The sequence below is a fragment of the Carassius auratus genome, chromosome 41, assembly GCF_003368295.1.
Source record: "Carassius auratus strain Wakin chromosome 41, ASM336829v1, whole genome shotgun sequence".
Taxonomy (NCBI): Eukaryota; Metazoa; Chordata; class Actinopteri; order Cypriniformes; family Cyprinidae; genus Carassius; species Carassius auratus.
This window is the reverse complement of record NC_039283.1, coordinates 4,889,097-4,911,723: the sequence shown is the minus strand read 5'-3', so window position 1 is coordinate 4,911,723 and position 22,627 is coordinate 4,889,097. Positions and strand designations below refer to the sequence as shown.

The 22,627-nt window shown below is 37.7% G+C and overlaps 2 protein-coding genes across 5 annotated transcripts in view; one reads left to right on the top strand and one right to left on the bottom strand.

The window, feature by feature from the left end:
* Positions 1–77: 77 nt before the first annotated feature.
* On the top strand, positions 78–20,048 carry LOC113059868 (band 4.1-like protein 4B). Of its 2 annotated transcripts, none has more exons than XM_026228510.1 (23): positions 78–1,116; positions 4,893–4,997; positions 5,298–5,340; positions 5,969–6,047; positions 6,846–6,890; positions 7,386–7,438; positions 7,550–7,670; positions 8,835–8,922; positions 10,159–10,247; positions 10,360–10,429; positions 10,758–10,927; positions 11,010–11,119; positions 11,283–11,313; positions 11,458–11,491; positions 12,361–12,476; positions 13,982–14,121; positions 15,442–15,551; positions 15,652–15,735; positions 16,422–16,486; positions 16,596–16,691; positions 16,778–16,901; positions 18,667–18,761; positions 19,284–20,047. In XM_026228510.1, exons 1-23 carry the CDS (start codon positions 868–870, stop codon positions 19,345–19,347), a joined length of 2,181 nt encoding a protein of 726 aa, XP_026084295.1. In that variant the 5' UTR covers positions 78–867; the 3' UTR covers positions 19,348–20,047. The 2 variants fall into 2 exon arrangements, with proteins under 2 accessions (XP_026084295.1, XP_026084297.1); XM_026228512.1 differs by having other exon boundaries at positions 868–1,116; positions 18,670–18,761; positions 19,284–20,048.
* A 1,095-nt stretch (positions 20,049–21,143) lies between these two features.
* Positions 21,144–22,627, bottom strand: part of LOC113059865 (epithelial splicing regulatory protein 1-like) — a 17,892-nt gene continuing 16,408 nt past the window's right edge. For all 3 annotated transcript variants that reach the window (XM_026228507.1, XM_026228505.1, XM_026228506.1), the window contains exon 15: positions 21,144–22,627. This exon is cut by the window's right edge and continues 513 nt beyond it. The gene's annotated coding sequence lies outside the window, so the exon portion shown is untranslated.

Below are 22,627 nucleotides of genomic sequence, written 5' to 3'. Positions count from 1 at the left end.
TATATATATTTCTTTAAATATAACTTTTTTCCTTTTGATTTTGAGAATAAAGTGTGAAATGTACGCTACTTTGTGAGATTGACCATACCGCTATTAGAATACCTAAATACACCTGTTATTAAATAAATAAAATGTGTTATTCTTCTCACGTTGTGCGTCTTCTCTTATTCATGGTGATGGCTTGTGGGGATGTCGAATGAGCGTGCGTGAAACGCTGACTGGGGGCATTCTGTTTCCTGATAGCAGACTTGACGCGATTGCAGCGCACAGTATGAAGGCAGCTTGATGTGTAGTGCTGGGGAAATCAGTGATGGTGATGGTGTCTCGCGTGATGGTAACCTCACACTGATCACTGTTTGGTTTACCAGCAGGTAGCGCTGCCTCGCGCACACTGACCCGAAGAGGGGAGAAAAAAAAGTTTTGAGTGTTGCTCTGAGATTTAACGCTTGCGCAGAACAGGTTGCCTGGCCAGTTCCTCTGGTTGACTTACCTGAGAGGTACATACATCAGTTTCGGTCAGTAACAGAAAGGAACTAACGCGCCGAGCCTGGACTCCGGCGAGCGCGAGGAGAAGTTCGATTAAAGCGCAGATACTTTTTGTTCAAACGAAGAAATCGAAAGCACCGGAGTATATTCTCGTGGCTTCTGGCAGGTGCGCTCGTGTTTTCTTGCCCGTACGCAACGAGGAAACGAAGCTCGTGACAGGTCTCCGTATCCCGACTTGTGCATTGAACGGCTCACCCCGGTAGACGCCGTCTTTCTTCGTCGCGGAAAGCCTGAAAAAACAGCTGGATGCCTTCCTCTTGAGCAGTCCGGTATCAGTGCCGTTTTCACTGGTTGATTAAAGCGCTGTCTCGCGGGGAAAATATGATGGGCTTTCTGCGCAGGACGTTTAGCCGACGGTCAAAACGACGCTTTCGGACTTCAGAGGAGCTGGAGGGGGCCGGCAGAGGCGGAAACACAGTGCTTCAGGCGCACCAGCAGCAGGTGATCCACGCGCCGATCGTAGTGACCGGGGGAGCCGTGGTCCACATCCCCGCCGCGGGCAACAGCAAAGACGCCATCACATGCAGAGTCCTGCTGCTGGACGGATCGGATGTCAGTGTGGAGTTACCGGTGAGTGCAGGACTTCTCGGCAGAGAAAAGTCACCTTGATCATTTTGAATGTAGTGTTTAACAGCAAAGTTGGGTTTTAACAGCCTGTCAGTGTGTGGCCAGTCGGATTTCCCCGGTGTTGGGTCCTGTCCCGGTAGTTGAGAGGTAAACAGATGGAGCTCGTGCTCCCGTCCTCATGTTTACTTCCCACCCATAGCGACCGCTCAACTGTCACACACAAACCTGCAGATTCCCCCGAGCACTGGGAGCTTTCACTGAAAATGAAACATACAGGGAGAAAAACACGCAAGGAGTTTCCCATTCTTCCTCTCTTACTATCGGTCCAAGTGTTTTCCAGAAATAAATTCCCACTTGTTGACTGAAGGTCGACGAACCAGTTAAGCGCTTAACCTTTGGTCCCACTCTTGCGCCATGAAATGTCGATCACCTTCTGACTGACGCTTCATCTGTTCCTAACTATCAGTTTTGTGACTGGAGCATGATTTTGTAAATTTGAGTTATATCCAAGTAATATCCATTCATTGACGTTTTGAGACAACTGGCAGGTTGTAGCCTAAATTTATTCTCAGCCAATGAAAGCATTTCCAAAAAATCCAAGACATTAAGCACTACCTGTCACCAAGCAACAGACAGAAAGCCTGTGTCTTAAGAATCTGGATCTTTCCTTGAATTTGTGTCTCCAAGTACAAAGAAATGTTACTAATTTAGAATATCTATATAATCATAAGCTAATAAAATTACACTGGACAATGTAATTTATTTAACTTCAAAAAATAATAATTAACAACAAATTGAACATTGTTACATCTTTTTAAGAACCGAATCATTTGGACATGCATGTGTAAATGTGAATGCATATGGAATAAGCACATGCTTGTAGTGTAAAAGCTATCAGGTTGCTTGGGTATCTGTATGCTATGCTATTATATTGGCTAACTAAAACCGACATCAGTGCTCATCATAATTGTAATCGAGTGATAAAGAGATTAGCCATTAAATGTTTTCACAGTGTATGGAGAAGAGAGGACATGTTTTTAAACCAAAATCATTGGCTGGGTCTAAATTAACATTCTCCCTGAATAGGTACTTCTTTGGAAATTATTTACTTGAGGACCATTAAAAATGTATATTCTATATTGGATGAATCCAAACTAAATGTTACCACCTGTCTAATGAAAAAGCGCAAGCTTCTGTTTGTTAACTTGCCAAAGTGCATTTCTGGTTTTACGTTCCCTGTTCAAAGTGTTCTGTAATCACTCGGCTCTAGCTCTACTCCATGTTTTTTATTTCCTCGCTGGTGAGAGAAACCCGCTTTGAGCGATCATGAAGCAAAAGAAAAAATACAGGCGCTCCTGCTGTCAAAAACCTGTTCTTCAGGCAAAATCTGCTTCCACGCTGGTCACATGATCTGGTCTAGAACGCCTGTACATAGACAAACCAAAAGTATGTCAAAGAATATCAGCACTCTTGGAATATCACTAGGCCAATCAAGTTAGAGGACTAGACCTGTTATACAGTTATGTTTAATGCTGAATATTTCCTTCTTTTCAATGTAAGCCCTGTAAACACCTAAAGCTTATGTTGCATGTCAAATTATTGTTTTATATTTCAAAGACATAGATTCACTGATCGTTGCTTTATAAACATGGCTGTCATAGTCCGGAAATGTTATACTGTACAGGTCTGAACATGTCGAAGAATTTATAAAAGGCCTTTCCCTTCTGTGTGTTATTACTTTAGTATAACAAATACATTTCTTTTGATTTGACCACTTCCAATGTGATCTGAGATCCAGTCATCTAACCTGATAATCAGTTTCAGTTTCAAAACTATACATATATAGAATAGCTCTGAAATATATGTGGATGTATGTATGTTAAGGGTCGTAGTTCAACCTGAACAGCAGCAAGTATCAAAGAGAATAATAGCCCCCCCTCGGGGTGTGTCCCAAATCCAGCCACTCTCCTCTGACACTTGAAGCTATTTTTGCTCCGGCCTTGGTTTGTGTGAAACTTACATACAGTATGTGTGTGTATTTTCATCCGTCTTTTAGATTAAGTCAGTGTGCCTTGTGGTACTCTTATAAATGTCAAGGTGGAGAGCCTTTATCAGTCATATATCTAGTTTTTCAAATCATATTCATCATATTCCTATTCATATATGATTTATTCAAATCAAAGACAGTACATTGTCTGTAAATCCTTCAGATTTGTATTGTATTGTAGTATACAGTACATTCAGGCAAGGCAGCTGGACTTGGTTTTACAGTTGTCATTTTTTATAAGTTTAACAGCATATATTATCAAGCTTATAAGTGGTAGTAAGAAATAAAAATCTTACTGGCCTTAATTTTAAATCATAGTGCAACTGAAAATAATGTCTTAGAAAATTGGAGGCCACTTATATTGGCAGCTTATTTAGCATTTAACTTTGGGGAACTCCAACATAATGTTGCATTTCCCGGCAGTGCCATAATTGATTAATGTCTTTTACTCTGTAGAGATGCTGATTCATGATTGGCTGAGTTCCACTCAGGGAATACTTCTCCTCATGCTCATCATAACAGGGAGCTCCTGCCATTTCCAGGGCCTATTCTGATCACATGCTCCCTCCTTCACCTCACAGCATCCTCAAACCAACAAAAGAAATCAATCAGGCCTCCGTAAAATGGAACAAATCGATAGCTAAATTCTTTGCATTTCCTGAGAGTTTCTGATCTCAGTGGAATGCTGGCCTTGAAAATAAACTGACCATCACAAAGCAGAGATTATCTCCAGAATAGTTTATAGAGTTTTTGCTTTGTGTGTGCTTTTGTGGTCCCCCTCATCTAGACCCAGCATGAAATAGAAAATAGAGACACTTGATCTGTCTTTGGCCTTCAAAGGTGCTCTGGGATTGTTATTATACATCAAATGAATTTGTAATAAGACTTGGTTTTGGACAAAATATGGAATACTCACAATATATTTGAAACGATTTTGCTGGCAATTAAAACATTTAGCATGAATATTGCAACAGTTCTGATTCACTGTTTATTTGGCTAAATAAACAGTACAGTATAAATGGTAATATTGTGAAATATCAGAACACATGCTGATTTGGTGCTCAAAAACATTCTTAATATCATCATCAGTGTAGAAAATTGTCTTGCACTTTTTATTTAAGGATTCTTGCATTTATTTAAGGAAACAGAATGTTTTTTAAAACCGAAATAGATTTTAACATTATTAATGTTTTGTTACTTTCACTTTTGTATACGTTTAATGCATTCTTGCTAAATATTCATATTAATTGTGATCCAAAGAAAAACATTGCTTATTCTGTGTAGATTAGACTGCTTTTGTTATATTAGTAACTGTGAAAACTATCATATATTTGTCTTTGTTCATTTAAAACGAAACATTTGAAATTGTATTTATTTTATTTGTTTATGCTTAACCAGATTTTTATAGCATTTGATCTCTTGATCAAACATTTAAAAAATTACTAGTTCTTCACGTTAAAAGAATAACATTATCAAAAGACTAAATTTAGTTGAGATGAATTCTGAGATATTTTAAGCCATACCACTCAGCCGTAGTGAGTGCATATGAAAATCAATGTAGCATGTACGTCGTCATGGCTAAACAGGGCCATCAAGCCCTGCAGGCGCACCGGAGCAACTTCTTGCCGCCAGCATGCTCCACAGGTGTCCCCTTAAACTGTCACAAGATCAGTGTGACGCCCCGAGCCTTCCACACTTAGTGATTTATCTGTGCTTTACATGTGCGTTTCAGAAACACGCCAAGGGACAGGATCTGTTTGATCAGATTATGTATCATTTGGATCTGGTGGAGGCTGATTACTTCGGTCTGCAGTTCATGGACCCAGAGCAGGTTGCGGTGAGTGGCACTTAATGAGCATCCGTACACGTGTGTGTGTGCGTGTGTGCGTGCGTGTGCATGTGGCAGTGACCTGTTTTTCTATAAGCTGCAGCTCTTATACCAGAAATGAGAAATGGAGAGTGTCAGTGTGAAACAGCCACTCAACATCAATCAGAACAACAGGATTTTCTTTTTCTCAGCACTCCGACTAATAACAAACTCTTTTTCTTGTTCCCTCTCCCTCCCACCCACTGTCTCCCCCAATCCTCCCATGCTGTTTTCTGTTCTCTTCTACTTCACATTTCTTTATGTTTTCAGCAATGGTTGGATGCAGCCAAGCCCATAAAAAAGCAGATTAGATGTGAGTAGTCATAAGGCATCTCTCTCTCTCTCTCTCTCTCTCACACACACACACACAGTATGTATTGTAGTAGTTATTGTGGAGCTGTTTAGTTGGCTGGTCACAGATGGTTGATGACCTTGGGCTCATAATTTACTGTTGCCTTAGTGACTAGTGACAATTGTTTACGAGTGTACACTATGGGTGTGAATAGAGCCAATCTCTATGTATGCTGTGCAAGACATACCCCACGCAGATCACTAAACAGAAAGTTGTTGGATGGAGAAAGTGGGAGATGGAAATAGCATCAATATAATTTGATTTCAGCACTTATTTAAAATATTTCAGGCCATGCAACTTGTGTGAAATCCAGAAAAAGGCCGTTGTCAGTGAAATGAATCCACTGATTCAGTCTCTCTGGTGTTTTTCTATATTATAGCGTAACCGCATTACAACACTTTTAAAAGCCGTTGAGTCACACTGAATCAACATTAGCTGACTTATGCCTGTCTCTATGACAACAATCTTTCATAACCTTAAAGGAGAGCTTCTTGTGTTTTTTTCCCTTTTAAGTTTGTACAAATGTTATAGTCATTGACATTGGGTGTCTGTTATATTCCAGTATACTCATAAAATCTCTCTGTCGTAGTTGGACCTCCATACAGATTGTTCTTCAGGGTTAAATTCTATTCTTCAGAGCCCAATAACCTTCACGAAGAGTTCACCAGGTAAACAACAATAGTCATATATGCCTTTACCTTGTTTGTCTTCTAAAGCTCTTTAATTTATCAAACTGAGATTCTTAAAGGGATAGTTCACCCAAAAATGAAAATTGTCATCATTAATCACACCTATTTTGATCAAATCTGATTTATTTTCTTATGTGAAATAAAGATGTTTGCCTCTACAATACCCTTTCATCTCCACATAATGAATGAAACCTGCAGATATCAAGCTCCAAAATGACAAAAAGGCACTATAAAAACAACAAATGTTGTCCATAGGGTTTAAGTGCTATATTATCTTCTGAAGTAACAAAGTTAAAAATATTTATAATATTGCTTCAGAAGACTGAAATACTCTTGAGTGTGAGTACAAAGCATTTTTAATTTTGGGTGAATTATATATTTTTTTAAATAGAAGAGAGATTTTTAAATTTATCTGTATGTGTCAGTGTTCAGTTTTGCATGGTTATTTCCTCTATTTTTACATTAATAATATCTTTGCCATCATCAAACACTCACTTTAATCTTTAAAAACACTTTCATTGAATAATACTATAAATATAGTCTTAACAAATCTCAAAATAAATAACCATTTTGTCTTATTGTATTTTATATTGTTGTGCTCTCTAAATTCATTTGTAGCATTTAACATTATTTGGGTTTGTTTATTTTGACAAATTAGTTTACAATTATCTGCTTAGCATTTTTGCCAGATTTTTATTGATTCATCCCTAATATGTATAGTATCCTATCTGCACTATAATATTTGACTTATGACTATGTAACCACTTTTTTTTGCAGATATCTCTTCGTACTGCAGCTTAGACAAGACATACTGTCCGGCAAGTAAGAAATTACGCTTACCTCACCAAGACGTGCACAAACATGCACATGCAGTGGAAAAAGAGAGCCTTTCATATCTCTCTTACTGCCCTGTGTCACACCTCTGACCCTCCCTCTGTTACATGCACACACAGTGCGGCAGGGTTTCTACCGGGGTCCAATAAAAGCTCTGTTTCAGTGTGTATAATCTGGGTCTGGTCTCCTGGGTGCTGCTCTGCTCCTTTTTAATAAAAGGAACTCCAATGAGAACCAACACACAGCTTCTAATTTAAGAGCACAGATACAGTCCGACACACTTTCCCACACCGGGGGCACACACTTTCTTACATAAACACGCGGTCTCGTCATCTCACGTTTTACGGAAGTTGATTTGGACCATTGTTTGAAAACTGTGCCGGTTGAAAGTGCTTTGCTTTGAAAGTTTCCTTTTTATATGCAGCAAACACATTTAGTGGCTGTTTTAAGGGTCATTAAGTCTCTCCTTCTTCCCCCGAGCAGGTTAAAGTGTCCATATGATGTGACTGTGGAACTCGGGGCTTATTGCTTACAAAGTGAGTGCTGTGTGATTTATGGGCAGTTTGGACTTTTTTTCATGTGTTTGCATATTTATACCTGATTTTTGCCTTTTCATTTCCATTTCTTCCTATTTCATGTGTTAATAGGTGAACTTGGGGATTGTGATCCACTAGAACACTCTGTTGTGTTGGTATCAGAGTTTCGCTTTTCACCCAGACAGACAGAGCTGATGGAGGCGGACATCTACCACAAATGGGCCGAGTGCAGGTAACCCCATCTGAGTCAGTATTTCTTTTCCCTACCCTACACACTTATAAATAAAGTTTCCAAAAGGAGGTTTCTGTAGTAATGCAATTTTGGGTTCCCCAAAAAGCCTTTAAGTGAACAGTTAATTAAAAGAACCAGTTTTGTTCTTAGTATGAAGAATATTCCAATAATCTGATGAAAATGTATCATTATATAGAACCTTTTGTGCATTAGAAAAGTTACACTTGTGTTAGAGGTTCTTCATGTGAACAATGATGCCATTAAAGAACCTTTATTTTTAAGAGTTTGGCAGCAGTACTGTATGTCCTGATATAAAAGTTGATTGAACGTGGAAGTACTATGCAACTTGACTAATCATAGCCAATCAGAAAACATTTCATGTTCATTATTAAAGCACTGAACCACTACGCAAACGACCAACAAAATGTAGTTTCACAGTCTGGTTAGGAGAGAAAGTAAGATTAACAGAGATGTACTGCTTGACGCTTTGTCCCATTGCCCGGTGTAAGATTGTGCTTGTGTTTTGAATGAAGTTTGAATGACTGAAGTGTCAGATTTGATCTCAAACTTAATTAGATTTGGACACTTTCATTTGCTAGTGATAATCACACTTGAACTGTTTACATGCATTGAACATGAACATGAAAACTCGGCCTCCCTGTGGTTTTAATTAAATCCTCAGCCCTGCATTTGACCCTGTTTTAAGAGCAATCAGAGTCAGCGTGCTACTGTACAAGTACGTGCTCAGCTGAAGATCATTCCCTACAGATGAGATGATGCATTTGTTTAAATGTGTCTAGATTGTTTATTCTTGGAAATTAAATGAGAAATGTTGACACTTTATAGACCTGAGGGTTGAAAATATGCAGTGCAAGACAGAAATAATGGGTTGAATTGAATTCTTGCAGATTTTGTCAGCCAATGTAGATATTTGAGCATAAGAGCAGAGGTATAATGTGAGAGGATTTCCAGGGGTTGATAACAATTGCAGCAGTTCTTGGGATTTGCTTGATGGGACATATGGCAAATGCTGTGAAGCTGTGCAACAGGGCTGCTGTAGTCTAGCCATGAAATGACGGGGCACTGGACAAAGAGTTGAATGATGGGTTATGGTGTTCATTACGGCTCATGAGTTTGAATGCTCACCAGAACATCTCTCTACAGGGGAATGAGTCCTTCTCAAGCTGAGCTGAATTTCCTGAATAAATGCAAGTGGCTGGAGATGTATGGAGTGGACATGCACTTTGTGAAGGTGAGATTACTCCCGTTCATTTACATCCCTCCAGTATTTGGATTTTAAAGATTAGTTTTAAGATTGTATTCAAATTCTTGGTTTCATTATCTTCCATTATACCTTCACAATAGGAGAATTATCTCCAACAATAAGAGCTCTATCATAATTCTGTTCTTTACGAAGACAATATAATACCCATAATACCTCCATTAAACCCTTTCTATATTACTACTATACCCTGTTAAATGCTGCACGTATTCCTTCACAACAGCAGCTGAATTGATCTCTATAATTGCATTATCTGAAGTAGTATTTACCTATTCATCAATCAATTTAATGCATTTAATGCATCTCTTGGTCCACTACTGTTCAAATATTTTGGGTAGAATTAGATAAAAAAAAATGTAAAAAAAAATAAAAAAATAGGGCTACACATGATCATCATTAATCATTCAAAATCCACAATATGTTATTCTGTGTTTTTATTTCTATAGGTTATCTTAATGGTTTTTTCATTGTTTTAATTTAAATTTTATAACATTTATAATACCATGCATATTTTTACTTTTTTATTCTAAAGAAGAAACCAATGTATAGTTCACATCTGAGGTTTAATACTATAGAAAAGCAATACAAGTTTTTCAGTTTATTTTCACAAAAAATAAGGCATGCCGTTGCTTCAAACAATGATATAAACATCATTCATTGTAAATTGTGATAATCCTAATTAATAATTGCAATTGCAATTTCAAGGGAATAATCGACCAATTATGATTTTAGTCATAATCATGCACCCCTACAAGAAATTATTTTATTCAGCATTGATGCATTAAATTGACCAGTTTACGGTATTATAAATATTTATATTTCCAATAAATGCTGTTCTTTTGAACTTTCTATTCATCAGAAAATCATATTTTTAAAAAAAATGTATCACCAAGCCACAAAATTATTAAGCAGCACAACAGCTCAACATAGATACCAGTTATTATTATAATAATAATTACATTGTAAAACATATTAAAACAGAAAAGAGTTGTTTAAAATTGTAATGATATTTCACAGTTTAAATTTATAGTATTTTGGTCAAATAAATGCAGTCTTATATAATAAATGAGCATAAGAGAAAAAAAAATACAGACCCCAAACTTTTGAATGGTAGTGTATTAATATACTTGTTCAGTTAAACCTGTGTAATATTCTTGTGAGATGGGGTGAGACTGCTGTGTAAAAGTGCTCTCTACTGACGTGCAGGGACGGGATGGAGGAGAATATGCTCTGGGACTCACACCAACTGGCATTCTTGTTTTCGAGGGATCCAGCAAAATTGGTCTCTTCTTTTGGTGAGGTTCACGGATACACCCCTGCTGTTCTGACCAGTAGCTGGGTCTTCACTCTTCAGTCATGGCTGATATTTTCCATCTCAACCTGTTGCATGTAAATGTTTCCATTCAGGCCTAAAATAACCCGTCTTGACTTCAAGAAGAACCGACTGACATTAGAGGTGGTGGAGGACGATGAGAAGGTAAGTTTTACATACACAAAATTGCACTCATGTGTGCTCACACTCTAGACATTCCTCTATACCAGGGTCCTTCAGCCTTGGATGATGTGTTTACATCAGCTAGTATAATAATCACTATTACCATGGAGTCATGCTTGTACAATTCAATTTCATTTTTTAATTTTCAATGTATGCAACTTTTTCACATTTTTTTTAAATCATTCATTCATCATTTAATATAAAACAATGAAAAAATGGATGAATAATTTGGAAAGCTCTGTGCTTTTTTTTTTTTTTTTTTTTAAGTGCTCTTATCTGTTCTTTTGCACCTGTATGTTTGTGCATGCAGGGCCGAGAGCAGGAGCACACGTTTGTGTTTCAGCTTTCGAGTTCTCGGGAGTGTAAGCACTTATGGAAGTGTGCAGTAGAAAGCCACGCCTTCTTCCGGCTCAGACAGCCGACCCACAACAAAAGAAACAACAGCGACTTCACACGCCTCGGCTCGCGGTTCAGATTCAGGTCCATACACACGCGCACACCTAATCTGGCAACATATTTACACTGTCGCCCTTTTTAAGTGTCATGTTGTTTGTGTTTCCAGTGGACGGACTGAATATCAGGCCACACGTAGTGGTAAAGTCAGGAGAGCAAGCACTTTTGAGAGGAGACCAAGTAAAAGATATCCCTCACGAGCCCAGTCTATGGTCAAGGGTAGGTCTGTGTGCCATATATTCTTCCAATAATCAACCTAATGCATTTCTGACATACTTAATCTCTGTGTCTGCCCTGCAGCTGACTCTAAAGTCTGCTTTATTGCAAGTACCACATCACATCACATATGTCATGTTAATATGACTGCTTTTGTCTTTCACAGCCATAACTCCAGTAAAACATCCACATCTAAGGTAAAGCCACACAAACATGATTGTGAGCACTCTGATATAAAAACATGTTTTTTTTAAATGCTATTTAGTTATTTTTTGTTGTGCTTGGGGTATGTAGAATTATGTTTGCTTTGTGTAATCAAAGTTTCTCTCTCCATTCTGTAGTGCTCAGGCCAGCCCTGATTCAAGCTTAACACCGGTACGCTTTCAATATCCTTCATCCTGTATATGGTTATTGCAGTAAAAAATAAATGTGGGGATTTAGTAGCTACATCAGGGATTTTTAGACTGGTGTTCTAAGGCCTTTTTTATTTTGTAAACTGTGTCAGGGCTGTCTGATTTTACATATTAATTGAAAATGTTTTTATTAAATTATATTTGTCTTTTTTTAATTCAGGTTTTTTATTTTTTTTAAATAGGTCTGAAATTGTTTTATTTTTATTTTATAGACAGTGTAACAGTAGGAAATATTGATTTTAAGTCACAATTCTCTGTATTTATTGTAAAATATTTCTTGTGAAAAGTGCTAGATATATTTTAAGGATGTTTTATGGTTCTTCACAAGATGAACATTATATTTGAGGACCATTTACAAAAAATTTGAAAACTTTTAGAATTTCTTTTTATATTTCATTTCTTTTTATATTTCAGTGCTTTTAGTATCTCCTTCCCCCATGAAACTTTGTGTTAACTCACAAATGTATAGTTTTTCACAGTTTCTTAAGGAAATGTAAAGGTCTTTTCAAGAGAAGACACATAGAGTGCTTCTCAGCAGAACACACTACTTCATTGAGAATGCAAAGCATTTAATACATTTTCCTCCCATCACTTCTTCCCCCATCATCATGTCACTTTAGGGGTTCTGTAGAAAACCTGAAACTTGTGGCTCATTTCTCCAAATAACATATAAAAAAAAAAATATTGCGCAAAGTATGATGAGGTTTTTTTTTTTTTTTTTTTTTTTTTTTTTTCTCAAAGACTGATATTTAGCCGACTAAGTTCTTAATGCTGAAGTAACTGGCAAGAGGCTTTACTCATATGAATCATATTTTTTCTGTTTCTTTCCAGTATAAGCACAACATTCCAATTGCACAGGAACCCTGGAAAAGACCACATCCGTCTAGTCTGACCCCTCCCCTATACGTACAGCCATTGGAAATGGGACACGTTCCACCACCACACAGGTATACATTTTTATCTACCAAAACTGAAAGATCAAGCCTCTGCCAATCTTTCAGTTTCTGTAAAAAAAAAAAATCACAAAATATAGGCTGATCTCATCTGTTTTCACCTGCATGTGCATATGTGTCTGATTTAGACCCTCCAATGTGGACAGATCCCCTGCGAGCAGTGGTTGGTTTGGTGAGAGCGGTTTAATTGAGCGCAGTGCCAGGAGTGTGTCAGTCGTGCACAAAGACAAAGTTATGACTGCGCTGTGAGCATGTGAAAGAGTGTTTGGATGAGCCGCTCACCTTAGTAAAAAAAGACCGCTGAATGCTCGCATCCAATCACAGTCTGTCATCCATCTGCATCATCACACCTGCAGGAGTGTCATCCATTGTTCGTGATCATCCATCATGTGACATCTCAACCGATCAAATGCATCCTGAAATAATAAAAACATATTCAGCATATGCAGACCTTGACGTCTGACAATCTTCATGTTGATAGCTTTTAGAGTTTTGCATGACGTCCGATCAAATTTAGAACTAGCAAAGTACCTGAAAGAGGATGTCAAGAAATGTAACTGCTGCTGTTGTGGCTTCATATTCTATAGCAAGGTCGCTCAGTTTTCGTCCCAGCGCTTATCTTAACTCATCAGATCCTTCTCACCAAGCTGTTAAAAATTACGGACCTCCAGAAGCCAGACTGAGCACTGTTGTTCTAGATTATAGCCTTCTTCTTTTTTTTAGCATTTTAGTTAATAGATTTATGCATATCATGTCTGAAAGTTTACTTTTAAGTGCAAATCACTTATATATCATGCCAAGCACCTCATTGTTTACAAACCCTGCTTTATTTAATTTAAATTCACCTTGAAAGTACTCATGACAGCTGTTCTATATGTGCTACTGATCATTATGTATTTGCTTAAGTGTTAAGTTAGAAACCTTCGTGTTTGGAAATCCGTTCAATCGGCAAGGGACAGGGGCTTTTAATGATTACAGACTGCTGCAATGAGGCCTGCCTAAATAAATGTGTTTGCACTAATCGACTCAATTTTATTGATTACGTAAACACTTGACATTTGCTTCTCATTTTTGTATTAACATTTGCACAGTTCCATTTTCTGTTTAATAACACCATTTGCATAAACCAGTTGTTATTGTTGTTGGTCCATCCATTGAAATTACTTTAATAAGCACTGTTATTAAATTAGAAAGCTGTGTGCATGTTTCTGCATGTCATTTTACTGAGGTTATTCATGACTTGCTACTTGAAAATAAATCAATAAAAAAGTACCAGCTCATGCATTGGTAATATGCTGGTGTTAATTGTGTTGTGAATGCATAAAGGATCAATAAAGATGACACATGCCATTTGGTTGCATGTGAGAGTGAGTGTGTAGATGTGTATGAATGAACTTCAGAGACTCTTGTTCCCTGAATCTTCATTTTACAGACTAAAATATATGGAGCTGTCTTATGTACCATTGTACACTATGTCATTGTTGTGCATTGTTTTATAGTTTCCCTTTGAGCACTGCAGACACCCGGAGGTTTAGTGTGGAAGAGAACGAGGCTCCTCATTTTGGAAAGGTCCATCGCTGCTACCATCGCCACGGATACGAAAAACCGGAAGCACTGTGCCTCACGACAGCTAAACCTAGTGAGTCCCGAGTCTGAATATAGCTACTTGACTTGGGTGCTGCCATAATATATGTTAAATAATCAAAAACGTATATTTATCTTCTTACATTTTTGAAGACATATTGTTTTGTTTACTTTTGCTCCGCCGATACAGAAATCAAGGGTTGCGCGCGCTTCCGAACAGCCCACGCTAGTGATTCGTGTGTGTTTGACTGTCTATGGTTTGAACGAGTCGGTTAAGCAAATCAGCCGTGTATTGAGATATACTTTTTGTATAATTAAACAAATAAAGTGAATGAGAATCCACAAATAAATATTAGATTTTCACAAACATTAATCAAATTTACAAATATATAAAATGAAATTTCACAAATATCTACTTATGTCACAAAAACAACTTTGCATGGCATTCGTTTGTGGATCTTGCTTTTAGCTGCGTTCATTGTAACTCCACGGCTAGGGGCCTGTACCAAGATGGTAGCTGAACAAATTCAGAGTTACAGGATTAGTTTTGAGTTGATAAATCCAAACCTCTCCAATCCAGCTTTGTTGGTACCGCGATGTTGTAATCCTGAGTTTGTGAAGCGCTTGCAAATGAATGTGTGACATCACTGGCGAACAGCCAATCACGAGCCTTGCAACACAAATCAAGTTTGATTTACTTCTTGCTAGAGATCCTGTGAGATTCAAAACTAAAGGTTACAGGTTTTTCTAAAGGTTAAGAGATTGAAGAATATGACCAATTTTAACGTCATATTTAAAATGAAGGAGGACAAATAAAAGAAATAAACTTGCTCTATCACTGCATTGACAAGAGAAACTTGTTTACTTAGTTTTTACATTTGAAAATAATTAGTGATAGAGACTTGAACATGTAAGGTCAGATTTTTTATTTTTTTAAATAGTGCAATCTTTTGATACTACAACTTATTTATATAACATGATCTGTATAAAATAAATAAAATATTTATAATAACTGTTTAACTAAAATTGTTTGTGTCTAAAAGGTACATAATAATAATATGAATCACAATAATTATATAAATCATAAAACCACTCAGTAATTATCATTAAAGCAAGACTTCTTTTTTTTGCATTAGTGGCCAAAAATGTTAAAAACATTTAATGAGTTGAACAATTAGCATGTTGTTAAACAACAGCACAATCCATTGAACACAGAGCCCAGCCCTCGCTTATATTACTCTCAAAAATCTGCTGCTACCCTCACTAAGGTCTATAGGACTTTACTCTGTGAATGGCACTTTGCCAATCAGATTCGATGAGTTCAATTAACGTGTAAAATTCAAAATATGTATGCTGATGTGTTTGTTTACATCAGAAGCTTGGGTCGTGTCTCCTGGGCTCCCGGATGAGTTGGATCGAGCTCTGCAGAACCAGCTAGAAGCAGAACCTGCAGCCTGGCCGGCTCTCCACATCAACATAGACATGGTCAGTTATGGAGATCACAGCCACCTGGAACATAAAGAAATTATTTTTGTAGCTGTTTTATGCCATATAAATAAGTATTCAAATCCCTCTGTTACTACAGGCAGAGGAAAAACCACTTTCTGAGAAAAGTCTTCCTTCCTCCCCTGCAGTTTTACAGGAACAACTGAAGAGCAACATCTCTAAAGTAACTGCTCCCACAGACAGACAGCAAGAACATGACACTCTATTCATAAAAGCTGATGCAAAGTTAATTTGTCTATTTATATATCTGCATCTAAGGTACCTTAAAAAAAAAAACAGGTAATTCCAGCTATAGGTGGTCAAGTTTAAAGTAGCAATGAAATCGAAGCAGCAACATCTTTTCTAAAGAGTGATGCTCATCTGACTAAGCCAAAAAGAACACATGTAGTGTATAGACTTGATTCTATTAATTGGATGGAGGCAGATGTGAATGCAAGCTTTCAGTCAATAAAAAAAAAAGAGGTAATAAGACTAAATAACTGAAAAGGTCATTTTCACAGGAAGCAATTATTATTATTTTTTAATAGAAACACATACATGGATGTTTCCTTCACAATAATATCTGTAACATGCAATTATAAAATAGTGCACTTTAAAGAACCTTTTGTATAATGGAAAGGTTCCATGGATGTTAAAGGTTCACCGTGGAACCATTAATGGCATTTTAATCATATAACCTAAAACCATTTTGACCAGCTAGGAACCACATAACGCCACCTACCTGGAATTTGGACTATACACAAACTAATTACAACAGTTTATACAGTACAAATATTGAGGTTACTGAATGAGGGCATGTGACAGTAGCAGTGAGATGATGCATAGCTTGTACTCTGTATCCTACTATAGCGTGCCACCCAAAGTGATAGTGGAACCTCCAAGGGGAACTCCTCAAGTGGAGACCAAACTGACAGGTGAGAACAGCATATATACAGATATATCAGATGCTTTTCAAACATGAGAAACCATCAATTGTCTTTGACTCTTTGTGTTACATTCACTGATTTTGGCTTCCTATCTCAGGTATCCCAGCTCTTCACAGGATTCAGGCTCAAGCAGTATGAACACAGAGAAGCCCAGAGTGGAACGACGCAAACGCCTTGTCAGACAGTTCAGCTTGTGAGTCACTAGGCAAAATGTATATCATCTGTAACCTTTTAGATTCAACAATGAGGCCTCTCTTGATATATTTCATTTGTCTATAGTAACCATAGTGATGAAGATGACCTCCCTGAGGCACTTGCAGCCATCTCCTCCGAGTGCAATATCGGAAAATCCTCCTCAAACAGCTCCTTGGACAAACAGGTCCAACCACCCATATACCCACCGGTAAGATTTACTTTGCCCACTCGAGATGCAATCAACATTTATTTTTCAATCAAAATGTTTTCAGTTACTGACGCCAAAGGCTCTGTTCACAGTCTGCCTTGATTAATTTATTCTACAAGAGAAAATATACAATAACAAATATCCAATTTCAGGGAACCAAGGGAAATTATAATGCAGAAGAAAAAAAATATCCAGTGCACCTTTAAAGTGACAGTACACTTAAAATGAAAATCCTGTAATCATTCACTCACCCTCACTCCAAACATATTGACTTCCTTTCTTGTTCTGACACACACACACAAATATGTTTTGAAGAACATCATAAAGAATCACGAGCGCCAGTAGGCTTTTGCGTTGAGAGCGTTTGGAAGCTGTGACATTACCTTGAGGAAAAAACCATCATCCAAAACAAACCATGGCTAACAGTCAGATTCAGCCGTTTATTTATGATCCAGAATCAGATCCCGAGGCTGAAACTGAACGAGAGCAGCAGCAGCAACGACTCACTCCGAGCGGGGCTCGAACCCGGGTCTCCGGCATGGGAGGCGGACGCACTAACAAGGAGGCAGAGATATTTGAAGCAGTTTTACTCACCGCCTGCGGTTCCAACACACGATCGTGACCCTTTTTCGTTGGGATTGCATCATCCTTAAGAAATAAACGATACGCAAATCCGGCGTCAAACTGGGCCTTGTTTGTAAAACAAGCATCTTCGAAATGCAGGGAACAAAAAACTTGCACAACTCCGTTGATGCTCTGTATAAATAAACTCCATCCACTGGTCCCTTAATGCTGTTTTTTCTTTGGTAATCTGTGCAGGGTTGTCTTGCCCAGGCAACCAAAAACACACTCCTTTCGTGACATTTCGCGATGCTCTCGCTCTGATCACTGAATGCCTCTGCTCTCAGTGCTCTCATACGGGAGCGCGCGCTCTTCCGGCAGACGTGCCTTAGGACCCATATAAGGAAATTCCGCTCCATCTAACGTCACACAGAGCCATACTCGAAAAAAACTTTCCGAAACTTGTGACAAACCGGAAGAGGTATTTTTGGAACAGAAATACTCCTTCAAACGTACAACTTAATTTTTGAAACTTTGTCCATGTTTAGCATGGGAATCCAACTCTTTAACAGTGTTAAAAAACTCAGTATGCATGAAATAGCATTTCACCCCCCCTTTAAAAGGGATCCATTCCACACATGATAGAACTTAGTACATATTTATATACATACGTAAGTGTGTTTTGTTAAAGTGTGAAAAATAAAGGGGGTTCATATTGCCAGTTTGTTTGTCAATAAATTCATATATGCTCTAGTCCTGTATTTAGAAAGTGAAACTCGGTCAAAAACTCGGTTTTAAGGTAATTACCTTTAGCATTCCCCTTTGGCCAGTTGTAGCCTGGTAGCGATGACGCATGTTTGCCTCGAGTGGCACTATATATATTCATATATACCTTACTTTAATCTCTGGAGATACTGTATGTGACAATATGTGACCCTGTCTGTGAAAACCCAGCTAAAGTCATCTTTTGGTGATTTACCGTTTTCTATATAAAATCATCCTTCATAAGGTAAAGAACATTCTGTGAAAGTGTAACATTGATATCCTTATCACTGACTAAACCCAGGTCAAAGATTGAAAGTAGTGAAATTAATGGTTAAAATCTAAATTTGATGCTTGTTATCTCATTATTCGATTTTGAGACATTAGCCTGGATTTCACAGAGAGGGTCACATATACAGTCCTTTTTTCTTCTTCTCCATAGCAGAAGGATACGTCACATTTAGAGCGTGACAACTCTCCACTGCTCTTTCCAAGTCCAGTACCTCACCTGCTTCCATATACTACACATACAGAAAGGTAATACATACACACACACACACACACACACACACACACTGCACACTGGTTTCCATGTTTTAAGGGGACCTCCAATAGAATTTGTGGTTTTTATATTGTACAAACTGTATTTTCTAACCCCTTACCCTAACCCTCGCAGAAAACTTTAGATTTTTTTAAAAACATTCTGCATTATTTATAAGCTGTTTTCTTCATGGGGAATAAAAAAAAATGTCCCCACAAGGGTAAAAATGAGTGGTATATAGCCATAAGGGTACATTTGGTCACCATAATGTACTGAATACCAGGTACATCCACACACACACACACACACACACACAACAGTCAGGCCCTTTCCAAAATCTTGAATAATTCATAGATGTATTTTCCTGATGTATATCTGCCTTCCTATCACTGATTATTCATACAATTCTTTTGTTATGTGTGTTTGTCTATTTATCTTTCCATCTGTTGACGTGGGCCTTTTCTCTGATTGTTCCCATCCTTCTTCCTGTTCATGCGTCTGTCTTCGAATGTGTGAAGCTCTGAAGACCTGCGGATGGAGAGAGAGAAACTACTGAGGGCTCTGTTAATGACAGAACTCTAAGACAACACAAACACACACACACACAACACAACTGCTGACAGACCACAAAACCAATAGACAACAAGAGCCCTTAAAGGAGTCATATGATGCGATTTCAAATTTCTCCTTTCTCTTTGGAGCATTTCAAGCTCTTGGTGCATAAAGAAGATCTGTAAAATTCAAAGAGATATTCTTTAGAAAACTTAAGGCTTGTCCACGCCCTCCTAAAAAAAACCTAGTTTAAACACTCCCCCAAAAGTCTACGTCAGGATGTGGGAAGATTTGCATAACACCGGCCAAATGTTCACTCAAAGAAAGAAGGCTTACCTTTTATTCTTGCTGTTGCCGCCGCTGCCATGTTGCAGAGATGCTTTGTGTTTCATTGTGGAAGAGAAGCTCGTTAGTTTGGCCCTCCAAAGGAGGACGATATGCATTTTGTTATGCCTAGAGCTGATCCATGCTGGTTGCTGAGGAAATGCATCAACTTCGCAACTGTGGATCGCCGGATCTGCTTTCACTGTTTACGTAGCAGAGTCCAGCCTGGGGTCGTCACATGTGGTTGCTACAAACTCACTAGCCCGCTTCTTCATCGAATCCACCAGCCGTATCTCACTCAAGTTTGTTTCATTTTCGTATTCAGATGTGTGCAGCACATTTTATGGAGGACTGTTTCCTGATCCTGCAGAACAGTAGCCTACAATGCGTCTGTGCTCAAAGGCTGTTTCTATAAAGTGGGGCAGTTCCAACTTTGTAAGGACAGTCTGGCGCTTCTGACTCACAGCCTGTATGTAGGCTACGTATTTTATATTGAAATGATTTGCCATTGATGATTCAAATGCGAGTTTTTAGCAGTGTAGAATAGCGCTTGTTGTTTGTCTTTTCTCCGATCAGACATGCAACACAACACGTAAAAAGACAGTCATTATGATCAGTCATCCACCCCACTGGATGCAAATGCCTCATTTGTAATGGGTTTTATTGGTTTTGTCTCGTCGTGCCGGGACATGGCATTATAGTATGTTAAGTGGCGTAACATTTCTGTCACACGCTTGAGTTATTCAGCCAATCACAATGCACTGGATAGCTGGCCAACCAGCATACACGATTTTTCAGGACGATGAGCCTTGTAAACATTGTGGCATTTCAGAAAGGCGTTCAAAGAGGAGCAACAATAATGTACATTATGTGGAAAATAATGTGTTTTTTGAACCTTATTACACCAAATAATGTTCTTTTTAGCTAAATCATATGACCCCTTTAACTAAATGCACTAATTTCACTGTATGAACCAGAACAAACCTCTATGCTATAATAGCTGTTTTAGCATTATGTTAATACCACACAGCAGTATTTAAAGTGGTAAAAGCAACATCTCTATGTTCATTGTTTAATCTGATTGGTTAACTGTAAATAATTCTTTAAACTTTCCAAATGTTTTATAATCTATGGTTTCCTGAAGTTAAGGGGGCAGAGTTTATTTAAACTAGTCAGGCTTTGCTTAAAGCTGTCAGTGTATAGACCTACTGTATTTGGCTATGTTCGGAATAAAATACTACTATACTACGCATACCGTTTCTGTAGTGTGCAGTATGTATACTGTGCACAATATGCAAAATACCGGGATGATTGTAAGATAAACAGCAGAACCCTCCTGGGACACTATCCCACAATGCAATGCATTTTATTAAAATAATGTTTTATTTCTGAAGTGATTAGCGCCACTTAAGCTGAAAGCATAATGGGGTCATGTAACAATTTATTGTACTTCTGTTTAAAACGTCCCCATATTCTATTTTTAGACAGTGAATGACAGTGTATTTCGCAGTGTGCAAATCAGTATTTTATTCTGAACGTGCTTAAATGTCTTGCAAAGTTAAAGGTTTCTAATATATATTTAGTGAAAAAAATACTGCTTTCCATAATATACATTTTCATATGAAAATGCAGTTTTATACAACAACCCTAACAACATATTTCCGGAAGTGCGATGAGCAGAGATCAAGTTTTGATGACTACATTGCCCACCAGAGGGCATTAAATATGCATTTCAAGTTTGCCTTCTAGAAGTAGATCTGGAGCAACAAAATGAAATGTAAACTTTTTATTTTCTTGTTTACAACTTGATTATCTTAAGGGAGAGCAACTCAAGTGTTAATATTTTGATATGACTACACTTACTGAAATAAAATCTATTTAATGTAGCTCAATCACTTCTCACTTTTTTTAAGTGTAAATGTAAATACATACATAGAGTCAGTCACTCAATCCCTCGCAAACATTGTTAAATTTCCTTTATTTTAAGTTATTATAAAATATCAAAATAAAATAATACTTTATCCAAACAGCCAAATTCTTGATTTCTCTTTACTATGAATTAATATGATGGTAACAGATCAGTAACATGAAAGAATAGTGCTTTTACTTAACTACTGCCTGTTGGCTTGTGTGGATAGTAGTATAAATCACACTGACTATTTAACTGTCATACGCTTTACTCCTACTGCTCATAAAAGCATAAACATGCAAATTATTCCTAGTATTTTTCTTTCTTTTTTTTTTAAAGCACAGATTATAATAAATGAGGCACACTGGCATAAATCAGTGATTTTCAAACCTGTCCTGGAGTACCCCCAGCCCTGCACATTTTGTATGTCTCCCTCATCTATCACACCTGATTCAACTCATCAGCTCATTAGTGGAGCCTGCAAGACCTGAGGGGAGTGTCAGATACAGGGAGACATACAAAATGTGCAGTGCTCGGGGTACTTCAAGGAGAGGTTTGAAAACCACTGGTATAAACAGGAAGGTAATAATGGGATCCAGCTGCAGGTAACAAATAAACCTGTTCACATTCCAGCAGATGCACACAAACACTCTCCTTAATACACAGACAACGGGTGAAAATACACATGTGTGCATTACAGCAGGCCTGAAACACTCTCTGAGTGCAGTAAATAAACACACATGCATTGACTTTTGGTTAAACACACACATACACACTCACTAGTTGGTTACATCTACTACACATACACACATCAACAAGCACATTTATCTATAGAATTTTGTACATTGATTGGTATGGACAATACATATTTTTCTCATGCATGACACAGATACACAGATATAAAGCACAAAAGTTTTTCCTGATTCTGTTTCTGAGCTATTTTTGGCGAAATCACTACTGTGGTGTAAGAATTTGGCGAATCTTGTAAACATGTTAGAAAAGCTAGCTCTATGAACTTCATGCCAATTAAAACCTTCAAAGAAATAAAAAGAGGCTTGAGAATGTCTCTACACATTT